This window comes from Salvelinus fontinalis, chromosome 1, assembly GCF_029448725.1.
Source record: "Salvelinus fontinalis isolate EN_2023a chromosome 1, ASM2944872v1, whole genome shotgun sequence".
NCBI classification, from domain to species: Eukaryota; Metazoa; Chordata; class Actinopteri; order Salmoniformes; family Salmonidae; genus Salvelinus; species Salvelinus fontinalis.
This window is the reverse complement of record NC_074665.1, coordinates 39596415-39617769: the sequence shown is the minus strand read 5'-3', so window position 1 is coordinate 39617769 and position 21355 is coordinate 39596415. Positions and strand designations below refer to the sequence as shown.

Genomic DNA, 21355 nt, shown 5'->3' with positions numbered 1-21355 from the left:
ATCTATCAAAGTAATGAGACCAATTATTTTACTAAATTTAACTTTGACTATTTGTAACTCCTTTGCTTTATATTGTAAAGTCAAACTTTCTTTCCATTACCACAAAAATACTTTTAAAGAACTAATGCAAGCCCCACAACTTTAGTTGTAAAGTTACCATCTAGTTTCAATTGTGAAAGGCCTGTGTAAAACGTCTTCATTCATCCACCATCTTTGGCTCTAGTTGCACAGATCTGCATTTATTCGCTCAAAGTCGGTATCGGTAATTCTACATAAAATATATCTGCCTCACATAATCTTTTTTGACGATTGGCTGAAGAAAAAAAATCTGTAGCTATCATGTCAAATCGAAAGGCAGATGATCTCAAACCCAGGACCTGGCCCATGAAAGAGTGTGGACACTGCCACATACTTTTGGGAAAGACCGCATACTATGAACAGCATTTCATAACCATGTACTGCAACGTCAGAATGAAGTTCACAAAATGCAAGGGAGTATGTGGACACAGGCGAAGACCAAGACAGAGAGGAAACAATCAAATCACATGAAATTGTATTGGTTGCATACACATATTTAGCAAATGTTATTGTGCGTGTAGCGAATGCTTGTGTTCCTAGCTCCAACAGTGCAGTAATATCTAGCAATACAAAACAGTAAACACAAATCTAAAAAGTTAAATAATGGAATAAAGAAAAATTTTAATATTAGGACTAGCAATGTCAGAGTCCGGAGTGGAGTGTGTGTATGTATATATATATATATATATATATATATATATATATATATATATATATATATATATATATATATATATATATATATATATATATATATATATATATATATATATATATATATATATATATATATAGTGCATTTGGAAAGTATTCAGACCCCTTGACTTTTTCCACATGTTGTAACGTTGCAGCCTCATTCTAAAATTGGATTAAATTCATTGTTTTCCTCAGTCTACACACAATACCCCATAATGACAAAGCAACAACATTTTTGCAAATGTATAAAAAAATGTAAAACAGAAATACATTATTTACATAAGTATGCAGACCCCTTACTATGATACTCTAAATTGAGCTCAGGTGCATCCTGTTTCCATTGATCATCCTGGAGATGTTTCTACAACTTGATTGGAGTCAACCTATGGTAAATGCAATTGATTGGACATGATTTGGAAAGGTACACACCTGTCTATATAAGGTCCCACAGTTGACAACGCATGTCAGAGCAAAAACCAAGCGGAGTTGCCTCCTCACTGTCGAGACTGGTGTTTTGCGGGTACTATTTAATTAAGCTGCCTGTTGAGGACTTGTGAGGCGTCTGTTTCTCAAACTAGACACTCTAATGTACTTGTCCTCTTGCTCAGTTGTGCACCGGGGCCTCCCACACCTTTTTATATTCTGGTTAGAGCCAGTTTGCGCTGCTCTGTGAAGGGAGTAGTACACAGCGTTGTACGAGATCTTCAGTTTCTTGGCAATTTCTCGCATGGAATAGCCTAAGCACACAGCCAAGACAATGCAGGAGTGGCTTCAGGACAAGTCTCTGAATGTCCTTGAGTGGGCCAGCCAGAGCTCGGACTTAAACCTGATCAAACATCGCTGTAGAAACCTGGAAATAACTGTGCAGCAACACTCCCCATCCAACTTGACAGAGCTTAAGAGGATCTGCAGAGAAGAATGGGAGAAACCCCCCCAAATACAGGTGTGCCAAGCTTGTAGCGTCATACCCAAGAAGACTGGAGGCTGTAATCACTGCCAAAGCTGCTTCAACAAAGTACTGAGTAAAGGGTCTGAATACTTATGTACATGCAATATTTCCATTTTTTATTTTTAATAAGTTAAATGACCATGTCTGGAGTAAAGTAGCTGGCATAAAAGAAAGCTACAGCAAAGTTGATACTGTGAGATTTAAAAACGTGTAAAACTATGACTAGAGAGATTATTTTTAAGTCACGTAAAAAACAAATCTGAGCGGTAGATCTCAGCTTGCATTTTGCCTCAAGGTGATCTTCACTCAAAAAATAGTTGGTTAACACCATCAACGTTTCCCTTTACTGTGGAAATTGTGATCGAATCAGCGCAATATTAGACACTTTCAATGCAACATACCGATCCAAAACAAACTATGCAAGAATGTACTAGGCAGAATGCATCGGAGTAGGATTCTATTGCATTGACACGCACTACTCAGCCCGTACTCTACACAGATCGGTGCAGCATAAACAATCAGAATTGCAGTAGGCCTATATGCGAATAGACCATTGCTAAATATGGATCTGTGCCATTTACTTTGAACTGGACTGTGTTTACGACATGAGCAGTCGTGAGTAGATGCGCTTCTTTCCAGATCAAAGCGAGAGTTGCCACGTGCATATTTTGTTTATATCCTTTTCTAGCTGGTGAGTTATTAGCCCAGTTAAAGATCATTTGTAGTAAGTAATAGGGGAGTGAATGCTTCCTACAAGAGCACAAAACTTATACGTTTCTAAACATCTTTGAAAAGCGAGCCAGGTAAAGAGCTATTTTTGTCTTAAAGGGGCAGTGTTGTATTTTGAGACATGCTTGAATAAGCTTAGCCAATAGGCAGAGGGTAGCATCATTCATCTGATTCTCTGTAATAACGGTATCAGAATAATAATGCATTTTATTTTGTAAAGTGGTTTCTTGCATCAAACAACATTTTCAGTCACCTTGTCTGAAGGACAAGTGGATAAACAGGTTAATAAACAGGTTTTTTATTTCAATAGTCTCATGGAATGTAGGCCAAATTGAACACCACACATTGGCTGATACTGTAGACTGAATGATAGAACAGCTATTTCCGTGATAAAATGTTATGGGATGCATTTTCTCCAATGTTTTTGATGGTAGGCATTCATTATGATCAAATAGCCACAGTAGCCTATATAGCCACTGTTAAAACTGTAGAAGCAGGTACAGCCTGTGTTTACAGTAAACGTACACTGGAATTTGCACAGAATTTTCACAATGTTCAAGTTTGCGCTCAGCAGGCCTGAAATTTGCTCAGTCCTGAAAAAAATTAGAGGGAACATTGGTTGGCAATTTCGTTTTTTCTAGCTAGCTAAACTGTGCAGCCAGCATTTTGTCTAAATCAATCCTATAACATACCTGTCACGTTCGTCATAATGATTGGACCAAGATGCAGCGTGGTATGTTTCCATCCCTTTTATTAGGAAGAGAGAAAACAATAAAGCAAACAAACGAAAAGCTATAATAATGCTCACAGGCAACTATACATAGACAAGATCCCACAAAGCACAATGGGGAAATGGCTACCTAAATATGATCCCCAATCAGAGACAACGATAAACAGCTGCCTCTGATTGGGAACCACACCAGGCCAACATAGACATACAATTCCCCTAGATAACCACCCTTAATCACACCCCGCCTAACCAACATAGAGAAAAAACAGCTCTCTATGGTCAGGGCGTGACAATAACGAACCGGTTGGATAAACAAATAATTTGTGAAATCACTGTGTACTGCAGCAGATGACATGGGGTTAGTTTAGGATACTCAAACAATATGACAGAAGCAGCTTCACTTTGATTGGCTTTTGCGTGGAATTCTATTTGTGTTTGAGTTGCTTCATGTAGCAGAAAAATTGCTTGAGATTATGTCACATGCAACCTGCAACTATAATTAAAATTGTGTGCAAGTTGTGTTGTGTAACTGCAGCTCCAGTTCATTGATGCTCTACTTAGAAATATGACAAAAGAGAGCATTCTTGTGTTTTGAAATGTACGTTTAATCATAGTGATGTACTCATCCTCAACAATAACCATAGGTAAATTCTGATGCATTATATCTGAGTTTTTCCTGTATATTTTTTTAATGCAGTTGTAAACTGCTGTTAACACAAGTGCAGTTGGAAACCAAAAAAGGTTTCAAACCAGTGTCTGTCTCTTTCTGTCAATTCACATCGCTCACTACCTGCCACTACTTTATCACCAAAATCTCCCATCATGGGATTTTCTTCCGAACAGCATGCACAACAGCATTTTAGTGGTAGCCTATCCAGCACAGTGTTACTGTTAAGCTGCTTAAGCTGTCTACCAGGTTATCATAAAGTCGCATTGCTGAAATTTGCATGAGGTTGGATCTTATCAATGGGATACCAACATATTCAAATGATGATAATGATTGACATTTTCATTAAAAACGTTATATTGAGGAATTTATTCATACTGATTCATCTTTCCACAAGATATAGTCTAGGGTTACAAATCTAGGGTTGCTACCCAAGCCGGCTGGTCATTCGTTCTATCGGTTCGGTTGCAAGAATCGTTCAGTCTTTTTGTTCTGTATCTATGGACGTGACCCAGTCGTTCGTTCTAAATGTTTAATTACCATACTGGCTGGCAACGTTCTTATCCTTTGCTTGCTAGCTAGCCAATTACAGCTAACAGTCACGTCCACCAGAATAACAGCAAAGTAGCTGCACTTGCATTTGTTTAAGCTGTTTTCTAGGGACTTTACTTGGATACATCCAAAACAATGAGCTAATGATGTGCTGTTGTTCAGAGCAGGAGCTAGTCAATAAACACAGCTAACACAATCACTTCAAACTGAAACTGGAAAAATTGAAAACTAGCTGCACTTCATTTCGTTTTACCTTTTTTCAATTGACATTTATTTGTATACATCCATAAAAATGATGCCTGGCTGAGCTGAGAAACTCTGTCTGCCCAACTTCCAACACGTTATTTACTATGGGACAGCTGGAGATTTGGGACAATTTGAATATTGAAACAATGTTGCAAATGTGAGAGAGACAGAGAGCAAGGTTTATACAAATCTCCGCTGTTGAAAACAAAATGTTAGTCTAAAAGAAATGTCAGATAATGTCTAGATGCTTTTTATAGTGGAGATCAAGTGTATAAATTGCTTGGCTGGGCTGATGAGAGAGTGGATTGAGCAGTCAGATGGAACAAAGTAAATAGGCATTTTAAAGTCATAGATATAGCCGGTGGTAACTTGTGGAATAGACGCCGGCTGGAATGCGATTTTAACCAATCAGCATTCAAATTTCACAGCACGGTGTAAACAAATGTCTGTGTGCCTAACAGAAGTTTTATGCAACATCACTTTGATTAAACCTTCACTTTGAAAATATTCCTTCTTCCTCTCCACTCCGAGCACCTTTCCTTCGCCACTACGCTGGCTCTCTGCAAGTATTACTATGTAACAATAGTATAACGGCCATTACTGGCTTTGAAACATTGAAGGGTTTGCCACTATACTCCAGTGGCTGCTTGATTACAAATGATTTAACATAGCTGCAAAATAATTGAGCCTTGTCATGGGTGGAATGAACAGGATGAAAATTACCATAGTTATTGACAACATTCACCATGTAGCAAAAGGGGTGCTGTTTAAAGCAGTGTTAACAGTTCAATAAAAATGATTACACACATTTTATTTGCACCCTGTGACTGTGCGTACAAAGAGCTGGATTATCTGGACAACAGAATCTCATCAAGCAGTGACGAGGCACCTGTAAGACGTGAATGCAGCTCAAAGACAGTGAATCAGGGTACAAGAGCCAGGGACACCAAGCTCTAACCCAGAGCAATATACTGTACAGTAGGCATACTTTATCTGAGGATCATGAAAGCTGAAGGTGGGGCTTTGTATTAAACTCGGTATGGCCTCTCTCCCTCTGCAGGAGACACAGGGAAAAGCTACAGACGCAATTCTCTGAGAGCTGGAACCTGAGGGAGTGCGGAATCAACTCCTCTGGGCGGATGTCTAAATCCTGCCCCAGGCCTCAGTGCGGCCTGCAGCTTCAAAAGGTGAGATAAAGAACCAGCCTTTCTTATTGTATTCTACTTTGACGTTTATATACAGTTGAAGTCGGAAGTTTACATACACCTTAGCCAAAAACCGTTCAACTCCGTTTTTCACAATTCCTGACATTTAATCAGAGTAAAAATTCCTTGTCTTAGGTCAGTTAGGATCACCACCTTATTTTAAGAATGTGAAATGTCAGCATAATAGTAGAGAGAATTATTTAATTCAGCTTTTGTTTCTTTCATCACATTCCCAGTGAGTCAGAAGTTTACACTCAATTAGTATTTGGTAGCATTGCCTTTAAATTGTTTAACATGGGTCAAACGTTTTGGATAGCCTTCCACAAGCTTCCCACAATAAGTTGGGTGAATTTTGGCCCATTCCTCCTGACAGAGCTGGTGTAACTGAGTCAGGTTTGTAGGCCTCCATGCTCGCACACACTTTTTCAGTTCTGCGCACAGAATTTCTATAGAATTGAGGTCAGGGCTTTGTGATGGCCACTCCAAGACCTTGATTTTGTTGTCCTTAAGCCATTTTGCCACAACTTTGAAAGTATGCTTGGGGTCATTGTCCATTTGCAACCAAGCTTTAACTTCCTGACTGATGTCTTGAGATGTTGCTTCAATATATCCACATAATTTTCCTACCTCGTGATGGCATCTATTTTGTGAAGTGCACCAGTCCCTCTTGCAGCAAAGCACCCCCACAACATGATGCTGTCACCCCCTTGCTTCACGGTTGGGATGGTGTTCTTCGGCTTGCAAGCATCCCCCTTGGTCCGATGGTCATTATGGCCAAACAGTTCTATTTTTGTTTCATCAGACCAGAGGACATTTCTCCAAAAAGTATGATCTTTGTCCCCATGTGCAGTTGCAAACCGTAGTCAGGCTTTTTTATGGCGGTTTTGGAGCAGTGGCTTCTTCCTTGCTGAGCAACCTTTCAGGATATTTTTGTTCAAATATATATTTTACCTTTATTTAACTAGGCAAGTCAGTTAAGAACATTAAGAACAAATCCTTATTTTCAATGATGGCCTAGGAACAGTGGGTTAACTGCCTTGTTCACGGGCAGAACGGTTATGTTGACATAGGACTCGTTTTACTGTGGATATAGATACTTTTGTACATGTTTCCTCCAGCATCTTCACAAGTTCCTTTCCTGTTGTTCTGTACCAAGGCACTCTCATCTCGAGGAGACAGAACACGTCTCCTTCCTGAGCGGTGTGATGGCTGTGTGGTCCTATGGTGTTTGTACTTGCATACTATTGTTTGTACAGATGAACATGGTACCTTCAGGCATTTGGAAATTGCTCCCAAGGATGAACCAGACTTGTGGAGGTCTACAATTTTTTTCTGAGGTCTTGGCTGATTTCTTTTGATTTTCCCATGATGTCAAGCAAAGAGGCACTGGGTTTGAAGGTAGGCCTTGAAATACATCCACAGGTACACCTCTAATTGACTCAAATGATGTCAATTAGCCTATCAGAAGCTTCTAAAGCCATGACATAATTTTCTGGAATTTTCCAAGCAGTTTAAAGGCACAGTCAACTTAGTGTATGTAAACGTCTGACCCACTGGAATTGTTATACAGTGAATTATAAGTGAACTAATCTGTCTGTAAACAATTGTTGTAAAAATGACTTGTGTCATGTACAATGTAGATGTCTTAACCGACTTGCCAAAACTATAGTGTGTTAACAAGAAATTTGTGAAGTGGTTGAAAAATGAGTTTTAACGACTCTAACCTAAGTGTTTGTAAACTTCCGACCAACCGTATATATACGATAAGTACACTCTTTGAAAAAACATCTTGAGAGGTTCTTTGTCAGGGGTGAGGGGTATATGTGTAACCATTTTCACCAAAGTGTTATTTGCATATCAGGAAGGGTTCTTTACTACTGTGATGTTTATGAATAACCATCCTGTTTTTCCTCTCTTCACCATGTTTTTCTTTTGTGCCATGAAATGCTGCTCATTAGGCCTGTTTCCTCTTATTTATAGACTGTGTGGAGATACACTGAGTGTAAAAAAACATTAGGAACACCTTATCTTCCCATGACACAGGTTGACCAGGTGAATCAAGGTGAAAGCTATGATCCCTTATTGATTTCACTTGTTAAAACCTCTATTTCATTCAGTGTATATGAAGGGGAAGAGACAGGTTAACTTTTTAGGGATAGGGGGCAGCATTTTCACTTTGGATGAATAGCGTGCCCATAGTGAACTGCCTCCTACTCTGTCCCAGATGCTAATATATGCATATTATTATTACTATTGGATAGAAAACACTCTGAAATTTCAAAAACTGTTTGAATGTCTGTGAGTATAACAGAACTCATATGGCAGGCAAACTTCCAAACAGGAAGTGGAAATTCTGTGGCTGGTTGATTTTCAACTCATCGCCTATTCACATCCCAGTAAGATATGGATCTGTTCGCACTTCCTACGCCTTCCACTAGATGTCAACAGTCTGTAGAACGTTGAATGATGTGGAAGGCAGCTGTTTGAGTCAGTGGTCTGGCAGAATGGCAGTTCCTGGTCATGCGCATTCCTCATGATAATCGCCTTGCGTTCCATTACTTCTGTAGACACACAGGAATGCTCCGGTTGGAACGTTATTGGATATATATGATAACAACATCCTGAAGATTGATTCTCTACTTAGTTTGACAAGTTTATTCGACCTGTAATATAACTTTTTGAAGTTTTTGTCCGAGTTCGCCTGGACCGGTGCCAGCCTTTGGACATGTGAACTAAACGTGCTAGCAAAAGTAGCTACTTGGACATAAATATTTGACATTATCGAACAAAACAACAATTTATTGTGGAACTACGATTCCTGGGAGTGCATTCTGATGAAGATCATCAAAGGTAAGGGAATATTTATGATGTAATTTCGTATTTTTGTTGACTCCAACATGGCGGAGAAATGTTGTGTATATCTGAGCGCCGTCTCAGATTATTGCATGGTGTGCTTTTTCCGTTAAAAATATTTAAAATCTGACACAGCGGTAGCATTAAGAACAAGTGTATCTTTAATTCTAAGTAAAACATGTATCTTTAATCAAAGTTTATGATGAGTATTTCCCGTTATTTTATGTGGCGCTCTGCAATTTCTCCGGATATTTTGGAGGCATTTCTGAACATGGCGCCAATGTAAACTGAGATTTTTGGATATAAATATGCACATTATCAACAAAACATACATGTATTGTGTAACATGATGTCCTATGAGTGTCATCTGATGAAGATCTTCAAAGGTTAGTGATTCATTTTATCTCTATTTCTGCTTTTTGTGACTCCTATCTTTGGCTGGGAAAAATGGCTGTGTTTTTCTGTGACTTGGCGGTGATCTAACATAAATATATGTTGTGTTTTCGCTGTAAAACATTTTTTTAAATCGGACACGATGGGTAGATTAACAATATGTTTATATTTAATTTGCTGTATTGGACTTGTTAATGTGCAAAAGTTACATATTTCAAAAAAATATTTTTGAATTTCCCGTGCTGCCTTTTCAGCGGAATGTTGTGGGGGGGGTTCCGCTAGCGGAACGTGTGTCCTAGAAAGGTTAATCCCCTAGAGTTACATAACAAAAAAAGCCTCATCAAAATCTGTCAGTTTAAGCAAGAGATAAAGGTTTTTTGCATTTGATGCTTCCAAATCCACTGCGTTCGCCAGGTGGCAAACCTAGAGCGATGTCTGTCAGACCATGAGACATCCCAAAAAACATCTGTAGCGTTCAAACGGTTGGACCTACAAAGTATTATGACCACTCTGTGGAAAGGGAGACTCACGAACACGATGGCATTTTGCTTTAAGATAGTGTCATAGGACTCGTCTGAAGGTAACCGGTACAGGTTTAAAAAAACGAATGAAAGCATTAAGGTAGTTTTGTGCCCACCCCAAAAAGGGGTTAAATACTGTATGTGTAAAAAAAAGATTTATGACAAATACTTCAAAACCTTGTTTCTTAAGTAAAAATGTTTTACTGTCCTTTTTGACATTATGAATGTGTTATTCAATGCGTTTCTATGGGCTTTAGTAGTAAAGGCCTAAATCAGTATTTTATCAAATCATTTTGTAGAACCCTTTCTACAAATGTTCTATATGGAACCCAAAATGGTTCTACCTGGAACCAAAAAGGGCTCTACCTGGAACCAAAAAAGGGTTCTCCTTTGGGGACAGCCGAAGAACCCTTTGGAACCCTTTTTTCTAAGAGTGTAGAATCAACACTCAGATATAACACTCACAACTCTTTTTACCTGAGAGCCAAGATTTTAACACTTATAAATTTGCTGTGTGGGGATTTGAACTTGCAACCTTTTGGGGAACTGTCAGGGCTTGGACTCTACAAGGTGTCGAAAGCGTTCCACAGGGATGCTGGCCCATGTTGACTCCAATGCATCCCACAGTTGTGCCAAGTTGATTGAATGTCCTTTGGGTGGTGGACCATTCTTGAAACACACAGGAAACTGTTCAGCATGAAAACCCCAGCAGCGTTTCAGTTCTTGACACATTCAAACCGGTGTGCCTAGCATCTACTACCATACCCATTCAAAGGCACATCAATATTTTGTCTTGCCCATTCAACCTCTGAATGGCACACGTACACAATACATGTCTCAATTGTCTCACGGCTTAAAAATCCTTCCTTAAACACTATTATTACACACAGAGTCCATGCAAGTGACTTGTTATGCAAATGTTTTCTCCTGGACTTATGTATGCTTGCCATAACAGAGGTTGAATAATTGACTCAAGACATTTCAGCTTTGCATTTTTTATTAATTTGTAAACATTTCAAAAAACATTATTCCACTTTGACATTATGGGGTATTGTGTGTAGGCCAGTGACAAAACATTGTAATTGAATCCATTTTAAATTCAGGTAACACAACAAAATGTGGAAAAGGTCAACGGGTGTGACCATGTTCTGACGACACTGTATGGTAATAAAGGGTTTACATTTAATTTCAAACACAATCACTGAGGCAGTCACTTGGTGAAGGCTTCATGACTAGAAGTTATTGAATGCAACAATAATGTCTTTGTCACTAACAAACACAATCATGGGTGATTATATCTCACATTCACTTGAAAGGCATGCTGGGAAATATGCAAATACTGCTTTACAACATACAATGATAAACCCGCCCCCAACTCAAATAAAGTGTTCATTTAAGTTGTAATTTGCAACACCCAGTTTGTGAAAACTTTGAAAAGTGTTAGGTTAACACTATTTTGGTGGGTCACATACAGTAAAATGTCGGGAAAAGTGTTGAATTTAATACTGTCGGTCTTAAAATTCTGATCTCAAATTTGATGTGCAGAGCATTGATGCCTACTTTAAATCAAGTATTGCTTAGCACTTCTACTTTGATGTTGGTTTTGTCCGAAAATGGGAAAATTATTGACTTCATTCTGGGCACTTTTAGCAAAGTGCAGAAACAGATTGTTGCCAATAAATCTGAGGCCAATCTCTGTTATGTCAACAGACCAGTCAGTTTTTAAATGTATTATTATTATTTTTTTTTTAAATATCCAAACATACAATATACTTGCAGTGAAGGCGCTGAACAACAACACCACCAGTCACCAGTCAACACCACCAGACACATCGGTTTTGTATACAGTCACAGGTGTCTTGCTGCTGTACCTGGCAGGTTTCTCACTTTTCATAGACACCTGGTTAGTTGAGGTGTAGAGGGTGAAACTGGGGTCGTTTCTAGTTTTCGCCTGGTTCCTGATGAATCTCGAGAAGAACGAGAATGGTGGGAATGCTACCCGATAGTCCTCCTTGTATTTGGATCCCTGTGCAATCCATTTTTCTTGTAAACTGAATGGAAGTTTCTCTACTATAGGGTTTACCCCCCGAGATGTGTCCAGATAAGCGAGGCCTGGAAGGTACCCTTCTACTTTAGCACACTCCAGTTTGAGAAGAATGTCACCTAGTTCTCTTAGTTTGTGATTGTCTTTGTTAGCCAGTTTTGGAAAATCATCAATTTTCTTCAACAGTGCATTCTCGATCACTTCGGGTGTACCATAGCACTCTTCTAGTCGTTGCCAGACCATGTTAAGCCCTGCTGTTGCGTTGAAAATATGGACAGATCTAATTCCGTTTGCTTGCTTAGACGACTCTGCCCCTAGCCACTTGGTAATTAGATCTAACTCTTCCCTGGCTGATAAATTCAAGTCTCTGGTCGCATTGAGAAAGGATGCTTTCCATGCCCAATCATTTTCAGGGCGATCATCAAACTTCAGGAGTCCGGAACTCATCATCTCACGGCGTAGGAGGTACTTGATGAGGTCTGGTGCCACTTGTGACTCAGGGACGCTTTGTGTGTGTGACTGGAAGTGGGCTTGTTTTCCATTTACACCATGCTGCTGTTCGTTTCTTTTGAACGGAGAGTCTCTGCTCATGCTCTGTTGTTTGCTACTTTCTGGATTATGGCATGTAGCTGGGTCAACACTAAGCTCTTGTTTCTCCACTTCAAATGGAAGTTCAGCAAAGTAGGGCCTAGCATGTTGTTGCACATACTCACAGGTACGCTGGACTGGACTTAAGGGATGTGTCTAGTTCTTTGTGAAGTTCTCTGCGTTCTGATCCTACAGCTTCTTCAAAGGCTGCAGCTTCAGCCAACGCAGCAGCAGCTGTTCTCTCAACTTGGAGAAGATATAAACTTGCCTCGAGGTCAGCTTTTTGCTTCAACAAGCTGGCCTCTATTTCTGCCTTTTGTTTCATCACAGAAGCTTCCTTCTCAGCAAAGGAGACTTGAACACGTGCTTTGATGGCTGCAGAACTCGCCGTTGAGGATCTGCTTGAATGTTTTGATGACCTTGATCTTGTAGATTGAGACTTGGTCCCAATGTGCTGAAGAGGCTCCTCCATCTCTCTCTGTCGAACTCCTGGCTCTGGTTGTTGTACCGTAGACTGCTGGTCTTCCACAGGAACAGAGGCTTTGTTGGCTGATGAATGTAGAAACAAAACCACCGTGTGTGGTTATTCTTGAGCTTGAGCCCGCCGTGATGATGTTTTTTTACTATTCTGCCCTTGAATTGCGTTCCCATGCAAAACTAGACAGATAGCTAACAACTAAGTCTTCAATAAAACTCCCAAGGCGTGACTTTTCTTGAATGAATATATTGAAAACGTTTATGTTGTAAAACTGCAAAATACAGAAAAGAATATACTTTAGTATTCAATTCAGACCGACATACTGTAGCTGTACATTATACATTTGAAGTTGCATGAATACAAAGCACGTGCTAAGGTACCATGCATCTGGCATGATGCCAAACCATATAGCTAATTGTTACTCATATGGTAATTGACTAACTCCTTTCATTACTCTAATAATGTACAACCATCTATGTAGAATAACAAAGCATATTACACTAGAATCGGTAACAAAACTACAGTATTGTACATTTTACAATTCGTTTGCCTGACGCACGAGCAAAGGAATACAGCTAACGGCATACATGAAAGGCATTGCAATTTGTGTGAGTAAATGCAACCAACCAACATTGATATGTAAACAACTCTATCAATAACAAGATTATCATCACTAGCTAAATGCTTGAATCGAACTTACAAACAAATTTTTTCCAAGGCTGAAGCGTGACAAGAAATAACTACACTGAAAGACCTGCACCGTAGCGTTGTTTTTAGCTGCTTCTATGCGTGCAGAACGAATTCTCTACTTCCTGTTTGCGTACAGTCTAAGTACCAGAAAGCTCCACTAGGGGGCAAATAACACCATGGAACACAATGAAAATCCATCTTAACCATTGTAATAAAATAATCTGTTAACAGGATGGCAGCACAGTATTAGTAATTGACTGAGCCGGTCTCTCCAGATCTCTTAACAGTACTATTTCTAGGGTAAATTTTAGATCAATGTCATGCATTTTCAGCCATTCCTGAACCTGAGACCAGAAACAGGCTACCTGAGGGCAATACCAAAATAAATGGTCTATTGATTCTGTATCCTCATAACAAAATCTGCAGAGCTTTGATGATTTAATGCCTGAAATAATCAACATTTTGTTTGTGGCAAGAATTCTATATAATCATTTTAGCTGAAAAGCACGAAGTCTTGAATCTTGCGTTGTTTTATATATCAACTCATACCATGGAATCAGTACATCAAAAAATCTCTTCCCAACTATTTTGCAATCTGTATGGCACAGTTGTCAACATACTGGTCCTCAAATGAAACTGGTATACTTTCCTATTTATGCTATTTTTATTCCTCTGCAAGTTTTGATCCTTTATATTGGGCAGACAGACCAGTTTCCTACCTCTTCCAACTACCACCTGCCTCCTCTATTTTTGGGGTAATGCTGTAATAAATTGGTAGTACACTTGGATTAAGCAGGAAGATAACTGATAACTCTGATAACTCCATGAAAGACATCTCTACCATTCCAATTTACAATATAATTTAAGAACAAAATACCCTTTTCAAACATTTTTCCCATTAATACAGGTAATTTATCAACCAGCACATTTGAGTTCAGCCATAATATTTGCTGTAATATTTGTTATATATTTTCAGAGGGATGAAATTGAAATTGTAGCCCGCTCTGCAATGCTTGTTTGAAAAAGAGAGATACTTTGAAAAAAGTAGCATTTTCAATTAATCGAAAATTAGACATGGCAATCTGCACAATTAATCTGCACATCTGCACAATTTTTAAACAATGGATGAGCTTTTCTTAGTAATCTACTTGAGAACCATTTAGGATTCAAGTAAAACTTTTGAATAAGTGAAGCTTTTATAGAGAGGTTTCGTGCTTTTATATTTAATAATCTCAACCCACCCAATTCATATTCATTATACAGATAGGCACACTTTATTTTGTCTGATTTAGCTTCCCAAATAAAGCAAAATATTTTCTGCTCATATGATTTGAAAAACGAATCACCATGAGTAGGCAGCGCCATAAGTAAGTGAATAAACTGAGATATGACTAAGGAGTTAATCAGGGCAATTTTTTCCATAAATAGACAGGTATTTACCTCTCCATGGTTGCAGGATCTTGTCTATTTTTACACGTTTTCTATTGAAATTCATTGTGGAGCGCTTATTTATATATTTTGTGATATGAATACCATGTCTACTTCACCGTCAGCCCATTTTAGAGGTAAACTGCAGGATAACGTAAAAGTTGTATTTTTTAAAGATCCAATACGTAATATTGTACACTTGTCTTAATTAGGTTTTAGTCCAGAGAGTTCAGAAAAGTTATCTAGATCTTCAATGAGACATTGCAGGGATCAAGCGTGCAGACTTAATATAAAACTTGAGTCATCGGCATACATGGACACCTTTATTTTTAAGCCTTGGATTTCTAATCCTCTAATCTGGTTATTGGATCTGATTTTAATAGCTAGCATTTAGATGGCCATAACGAATAGATATGGTGACAGCGGACACCCTTGTTTAACTCCTCTTGACAATTCTCTGAGAAGCAGCCTCTATTTACTATTTTACACCTGGGGTTGCTATACATTACTTTGAACCATTTTATAAGAGAATCACCGAAATTGAAAAAATCCAGGCATTTATAAATAAGATCTAGTCTGACTTTATCAAATGCCTATTCAAAATCCGCTATAAATACCAGGCCTGGCTTCTTAGACGTTATTATCTATTCTATTATTTCTAGTAGATGTCGTATATTATCTCCAATGTATCATCCATGTCAAAAACCAGTCTGATCAGGATGAACAATACCTGGTATAAACCCTTTTAATTCTGAGTGCTATCATTTCGCTAGTATTTTTGCATCATAACATTGAAGTGTAAGAGGCCTCCAGTTTTTTAGATAGACTGGATGTTTATATTTTCCAATTTAATAATAGTGAAATCAGACCTTCCTGCTGGGTACCTGACAGACTACCATTTCTATAGGAGTAGTTAAAACAATCTAACAATGGAGATTTTAGCAAAAAAGGCTTGATATACCTCTTCTGGTATGCCTCAAGCCCTATGGGTTTTCCAGACTGAAAGGATTTAATAGCCTCAACAGTTATTCCTCTGTAATTTGGCCTTCACACTGATCTTTCTGTACATTTGTTAATTTTCAATTTTTTGTACTATTTGGAAAGAATTCCTTACCGTAATCTTCATTCAGTGGGAGAGGATGAGACGGAAAAGAGAACATCTGAACATCTGTTACTTTAGCCAGAAACTGCTTTTTTGTTAGTTATGAATATGGAATTGAATGACATCTGAAGGTACATGTAAAGGCATCCCAAACAATAAGTGGATTTGCTGTTCCTATATTATACTGGAATTATTCAGTTTTAAATTATTTTGTCTTAGTTAAAAATAAGTTGTACTCCGGTAAACTTTGATTCAATTTCCAATATCCGTCCACGTGGATATTCTATAATAGTTATGTAAAGGCCAATTAGAAGATGATCCGATTGCATTCTGTCTCCTATTGAAACTTTTTTAACCTTTGATGCAAGAGAGAAAGAGACAAGAAAGTAGTCAAGATGACTAGCTTGATTAAGTCTCCTCCATGTATATCTCACTAGGTTGGGATTTTTTATTCTCCAAACATCCACTATTTCTAATGTGTTCATAATATTTGTGATTTTCTTAAGGGCACAATGATGATAGTTTGTAGAGTGATTTCCTTTACGGTCCATTGAGCTACTTAACACTGTGTTATAGTCACCTACCATAATGATTTGATAATTTGTTGCCTCTAGGTTCAATAAATTGGTATAAATATTTTCGAAGAAGTATGGATCACCCTGATTTGGACCATATAGATTAATGAGCCAAATTTATTTTTCGTCCACTTTCATATTCAAAAAGATCCAACTTCCTTGCAAATCATTCCTAACTATTTGCACATTCAGATCGACATTTTTGTTAATTAATATCATCACACCTAATGAGTTCCTTTGTTCATGACAGAAAATTATTTCACCACCCCCTTCCTTTTTCCACACAACTTCATCTAAGGATGTAGAGTGAGTTTCTTTTAAACAGTATATGTTATATTCCTTTTCTTTTAGCCATATAAAAACTGATCTTCTTTTTTATTAATCTGCTAAACCGTTATAACTGATTATACTTATTTCACCCCTTACCATGACTAGATACTATTCTCAGTCTAAATTGACCATAATTAGTGCTTGTAAAGTTACTGCCATCAGAGGTATTATGACGGTCAAAACTAGAGCTTTCAAATGTCTGATATTTAGAATTCAAGAAATAGTTTCTAACAGTATATGTTTTATTCCCTTGCCTGTTTGCCTGTGAGCCAATACCACAGATGTTAGAAAATTGAGACAATATATTATTTTTGCAGTAAATCTGAGTAAGTTGATGTGTATGATATTGGATGTGATTTAGTGAGAGTGTGTACAATGTCTGTATCTGTGTAAGACTATAATGTGTGATGTCCAAATAAATAATAACCCCGCCAATTTGCCTGGTTGAGTGTCTATGTGTGTAACATGTAGTGAGTTTAGCCTTAATATTCATGATGATAATTGTAGTCCATATCATATCACCATCACAGTTGCATCATAATTACCTTAACTTTTACTTGGTCCCGGATCCGGGATGCTCCCTCATCAGCACCCTCATCAGTAAAAAAGCTGACTAGCATAGCCTAGCATAGCGCCACAAGTAAATACTAGCATCTAAATATTATGAAATCACAAGTCCAAGACACCAGATGGAAGATACACATCTTGTGAATCCAGCCATCATTTCTGATTTTTAAAATGTTTTACAGGGAAAACACAATATGTATGTCTATTAGCTAACCACGATAGCAAAAGACCCAACTTTTTTTTTTCACAATTTTTTTACTGCATAGGTAGCAAATTCGACCAAATAAAGATATAAATAGTCACTAACCAAGAAACAACTTCATCAGATGACAGTCCTATAACATATTTATTGTATAGCATATGTTTTGTTAGAAAAATGTGCATATTTCCGGTATAAATCATAGTTTTACATTGCAGCCACCATCACAAGTCTCACCAAAGCAGCTAGAATAACTACAGAAACCAACATGAAATACCTAAATACTCATCATAAAACATTTATGAAAAACACACAGTGTACAGCAAATTCAAGACAAACATCTTGTGAATCCAGCCAATATTTCAGATTTTTTAAGTGTTTTACAGCGAAAACACAATATAGCATTATATTAGCTTACTACAATAGCCAACCACACAACAGCATTGATTCAAGCCAACAGTAGCGATAACGAATAAACCAGCAAAAGATATACATTTTTTCACTAACCTTCTCAAACTTCTTCAGATGACAGTCCTATAACATCAAATTACACAATACATATAGAGTTTGTTCGAAAATGTGCGTATTTAGCGGCACAAATCGTGGTTATACAATATGAATAGTAGCCAAAATGCAAACAAAATGTCGGGAGAAATCTTGGGAGAGGCACCTAATCTAATCAATAACTAATCATAAACTTGACTAAAAAATACAGGTTGGACAGCAAATGAAAGATACATTAGTTCTTAATGCAACCGCTGTGTTAGATTTTTAAAATTAACGTTACTACGACATACAGCGTAGTAACATACATTCCATTACTATAGAGACGGCTTCACTACAATGCAAATGTGTCCCGTACAATATGTTATTATTCCCCAATGTCCCTATTCTGATATCCTCCCCTTGCGTGTTGTAAACATATATAAACATGTAGACAAAGACATAGAAAAGATAGACAAACAAGCAACATTATCAATTATAGAACAGTTCTCGACAATAGAGATAAAGTTGAGAGAGGAAGAGAAGGGTAAAGAGAGAAAGAGAGAGCCAGAGAAGAGAGCGAGATCAAGCTTGTATGTGTACGTGTATGTATAAGTCTGTATGTGTAAGTAAACATGTAATTGAGTATGTGTGTGTTCATATCCACTTCATAGTGTTTAGACATTTTTACAGTTCCCATTCTTTATTTTTTTCGTAATCTGAAGTCCCTGTAGAATTTAGTACAGCCATGGTTTTATGGAGCTGTCTCTGAATAGCTGTCTATTCAGAGACAGCTGTCCATCTGTAAAGAGTTTGTCCACAATGAGAAAGGCACGCTTACCCCTCTCCCTCTATTGCCTCTGTACAGGATACAGTCTCTTGCGACGTTTGTTTATCTCCCATGGAAATTGGTCATTGAGCCTGAATTTGGTCCCTTTAAGCTCCCTTCGCCTGCTTTTGATCAGCTCATTTTGTTGGTAGTGTTCAAATTTTGCGATGATCTGTCGGGGACCCTTGGTCTTGTCGCTCCAAGTCTGTGTACATGGTGGAAAGCCACCTTGTTTACAGTCTCTAGAGGAAGTTTCAAGGCAGATGAATTCTCTGATCGCGTCCTCTGGCTTATTCCCAGAAAATATTATATTTTCACGCATGCTACGACTTTGTATGTCTAGCAGCGACTCCTTCATCACCCTGTTATCCCTGAGTAGACAATCCATTTTAGAATCGTGGATTTTTACCTTGGCTGTGAGTGCCTTGTTCTCTCCTTGGAGCGTGAGAATTTCACTCTGGCTAAACTCCAAACTCCCCCTCAGCCCTGCTACCTCCTCACACAACTTTTCCAGTGTTGCATGGATTCCAGCCAGAGCACTAGGCTCTACTTAAATGGTAAGTAAGTCGTCCGTGTCCGTAGATTAATCTGTTTTTCTTTTTTTTGTCGGGTTAGAGTTCTTTTGTGAGGTAGTCGCATCTTTCCATGATGGAGTATGTTGTTCCTCCATAGCGCAAAGCTGTTGGTACTCGTCAATTTCCCTCAGGATCTCCTTAGTATCCAGGTTCGCTCTTTACTGCAACCAGTTGTTTTTCAAACGTTTTTAACGCGCCTTTCCCTCGACGACGACCGGTGTCTGTAGTCCAGCAACCGAGCACTGTTGTTGGCAACCAAGAGGCTATGAATTCAAATCCAGGCTGAGGTTGAGTCCCAAGTGTGTTCACAGTAAATCCTTTTACTGTAATACATATCCTATAAAATTACAATAACTTACTGTGTCCTGAGTTACTACGTACATATTGGCACCCTAAATAATATTGGCACTTCTTCTAAAATAAGTAAAACAATACAAAATAATTTTGATCACAACTTGTAATTTGATTTTCAACATTGCAGAACCAATTTTATTTCTGTAAACGTAAGGTTTTAATTTTAATTGAGATAATAAAGACAAATGGTATGGACAAAATGATTGGTAGTTGGCTGCATAGCCTTTGGCTAAGATAACTGCCAACAAAATCTTCTTGTAGCCATCTATAAGATTGGTGCACATTTCTACTAGCAATATGGCCAACACTTCAATGTTTGATTCAGGTTTAACCCTAACCCTGCTGATTTCATGAAGTCTTGCACACATTCAAGGACCCACTACCAGAGACAGCAAAACGACCCCACATCATTATTGAACTTCCCCATGTTAGGGAGGGTGTTCTTTTTCTTTGACTGGTTAATTTTGTCATTGGTAAAGATAGGAAGACCCCATTGCTGAATGAGACACAAGAAAGACTGATTGAACTATAAAAATAATAAACAAGTCTAAATCCATGGGGAAATGTTCTGCGGACCAATGAAACAAAATTAGAGCTCTTTGGCAATACAGATTAGCGTTGTGGATACTGACGACCAAATGAAGCATTCAATGAGAAGTACAATCAAACATAGGGGAGGATTGATAATACTGTGGGGTTGCTTTGCTGTGTCTGGTACTGGGGGCCTTGAACGTGTGTAAGGCATCATGAAATCAACAGATTATTAGGTGTTTTGGAGTCCAATGTTCAACCCAGTGTCCAAAAACTGTCTCCATTAAAGGTTGTGGATCTGCTCTGGAGTGGCCAGCGAAGAGTCAAAATCTGAATCACATCCAAAACTTATGGCGAGATCTGAAAACAGTTGGTGGAGGGTAACCCTTAAACATTGAAGAATTAGAGCAGTTTGATGCTAGAAAATTGGTCAAATAGCCAGAAGAACGTTGCAGTAAGCTCATTGATGGCTATAAGAAGCGTTTGTTTTTAGTTATCTTGGCCAAAGGCTGTGCAACTAAGTACTAGCTCCGGGGTGCCAATAATTTTGTCAATGCCATTCGTGTTTATTTTCTAAATAAAAAATGTGTGATAATAAATCATATTTATTGACCTTCTGAACCTCTCTGTGGATATTTTGGGCAGGATGAACCTGTTACTGAAACTCCTACTGTGTTGCATTAGAGTGCTGTGGAGTGGGTGTGCGTCATTGTCCATGATCATGTGTGTTTTAGCTTGTAGACTTCTATGAACATGCCATGCATTGACTCTAGACTGCATCTGACTGTAGCACTTTCTTTCTTTATGATTTTGTCCCCAAAAATAATGTCATTTTTCCCCCTCTTTTTTTAAAAATAGGGAACTATTTAAGAAAAGTGCAAGGGTGCCAATATATTTGGCCACACCTGTATATACTGTATATGTCAATAAAAACACAAACAACAACAAAAGCTCAAATGTGAC

General features: G+C 38.2%; 1 protein-coding gene across 1 annotated transcript in view; it reads left to right on the top strand.

Annotated features, from left to right (window-relative positions):
- The window catches only part of LOC129854182 (pro-neuregulin-3, membrane-bound isoform-like), a 414443-nt gene that overhangs the window by 376019 nt on the left and 17069 nt on the right, over positions 1-21355 (top strand). The window contains exon 6 of the mRNA XM_055920970.1: positions 5708-5834. Coding sequence (XP_055776945.1) covers positions 5708-5834 — 127 coding nt within the window. The remainder of the gene's footprint in view (positions 1-5707; positions 5835-21355) is intronic.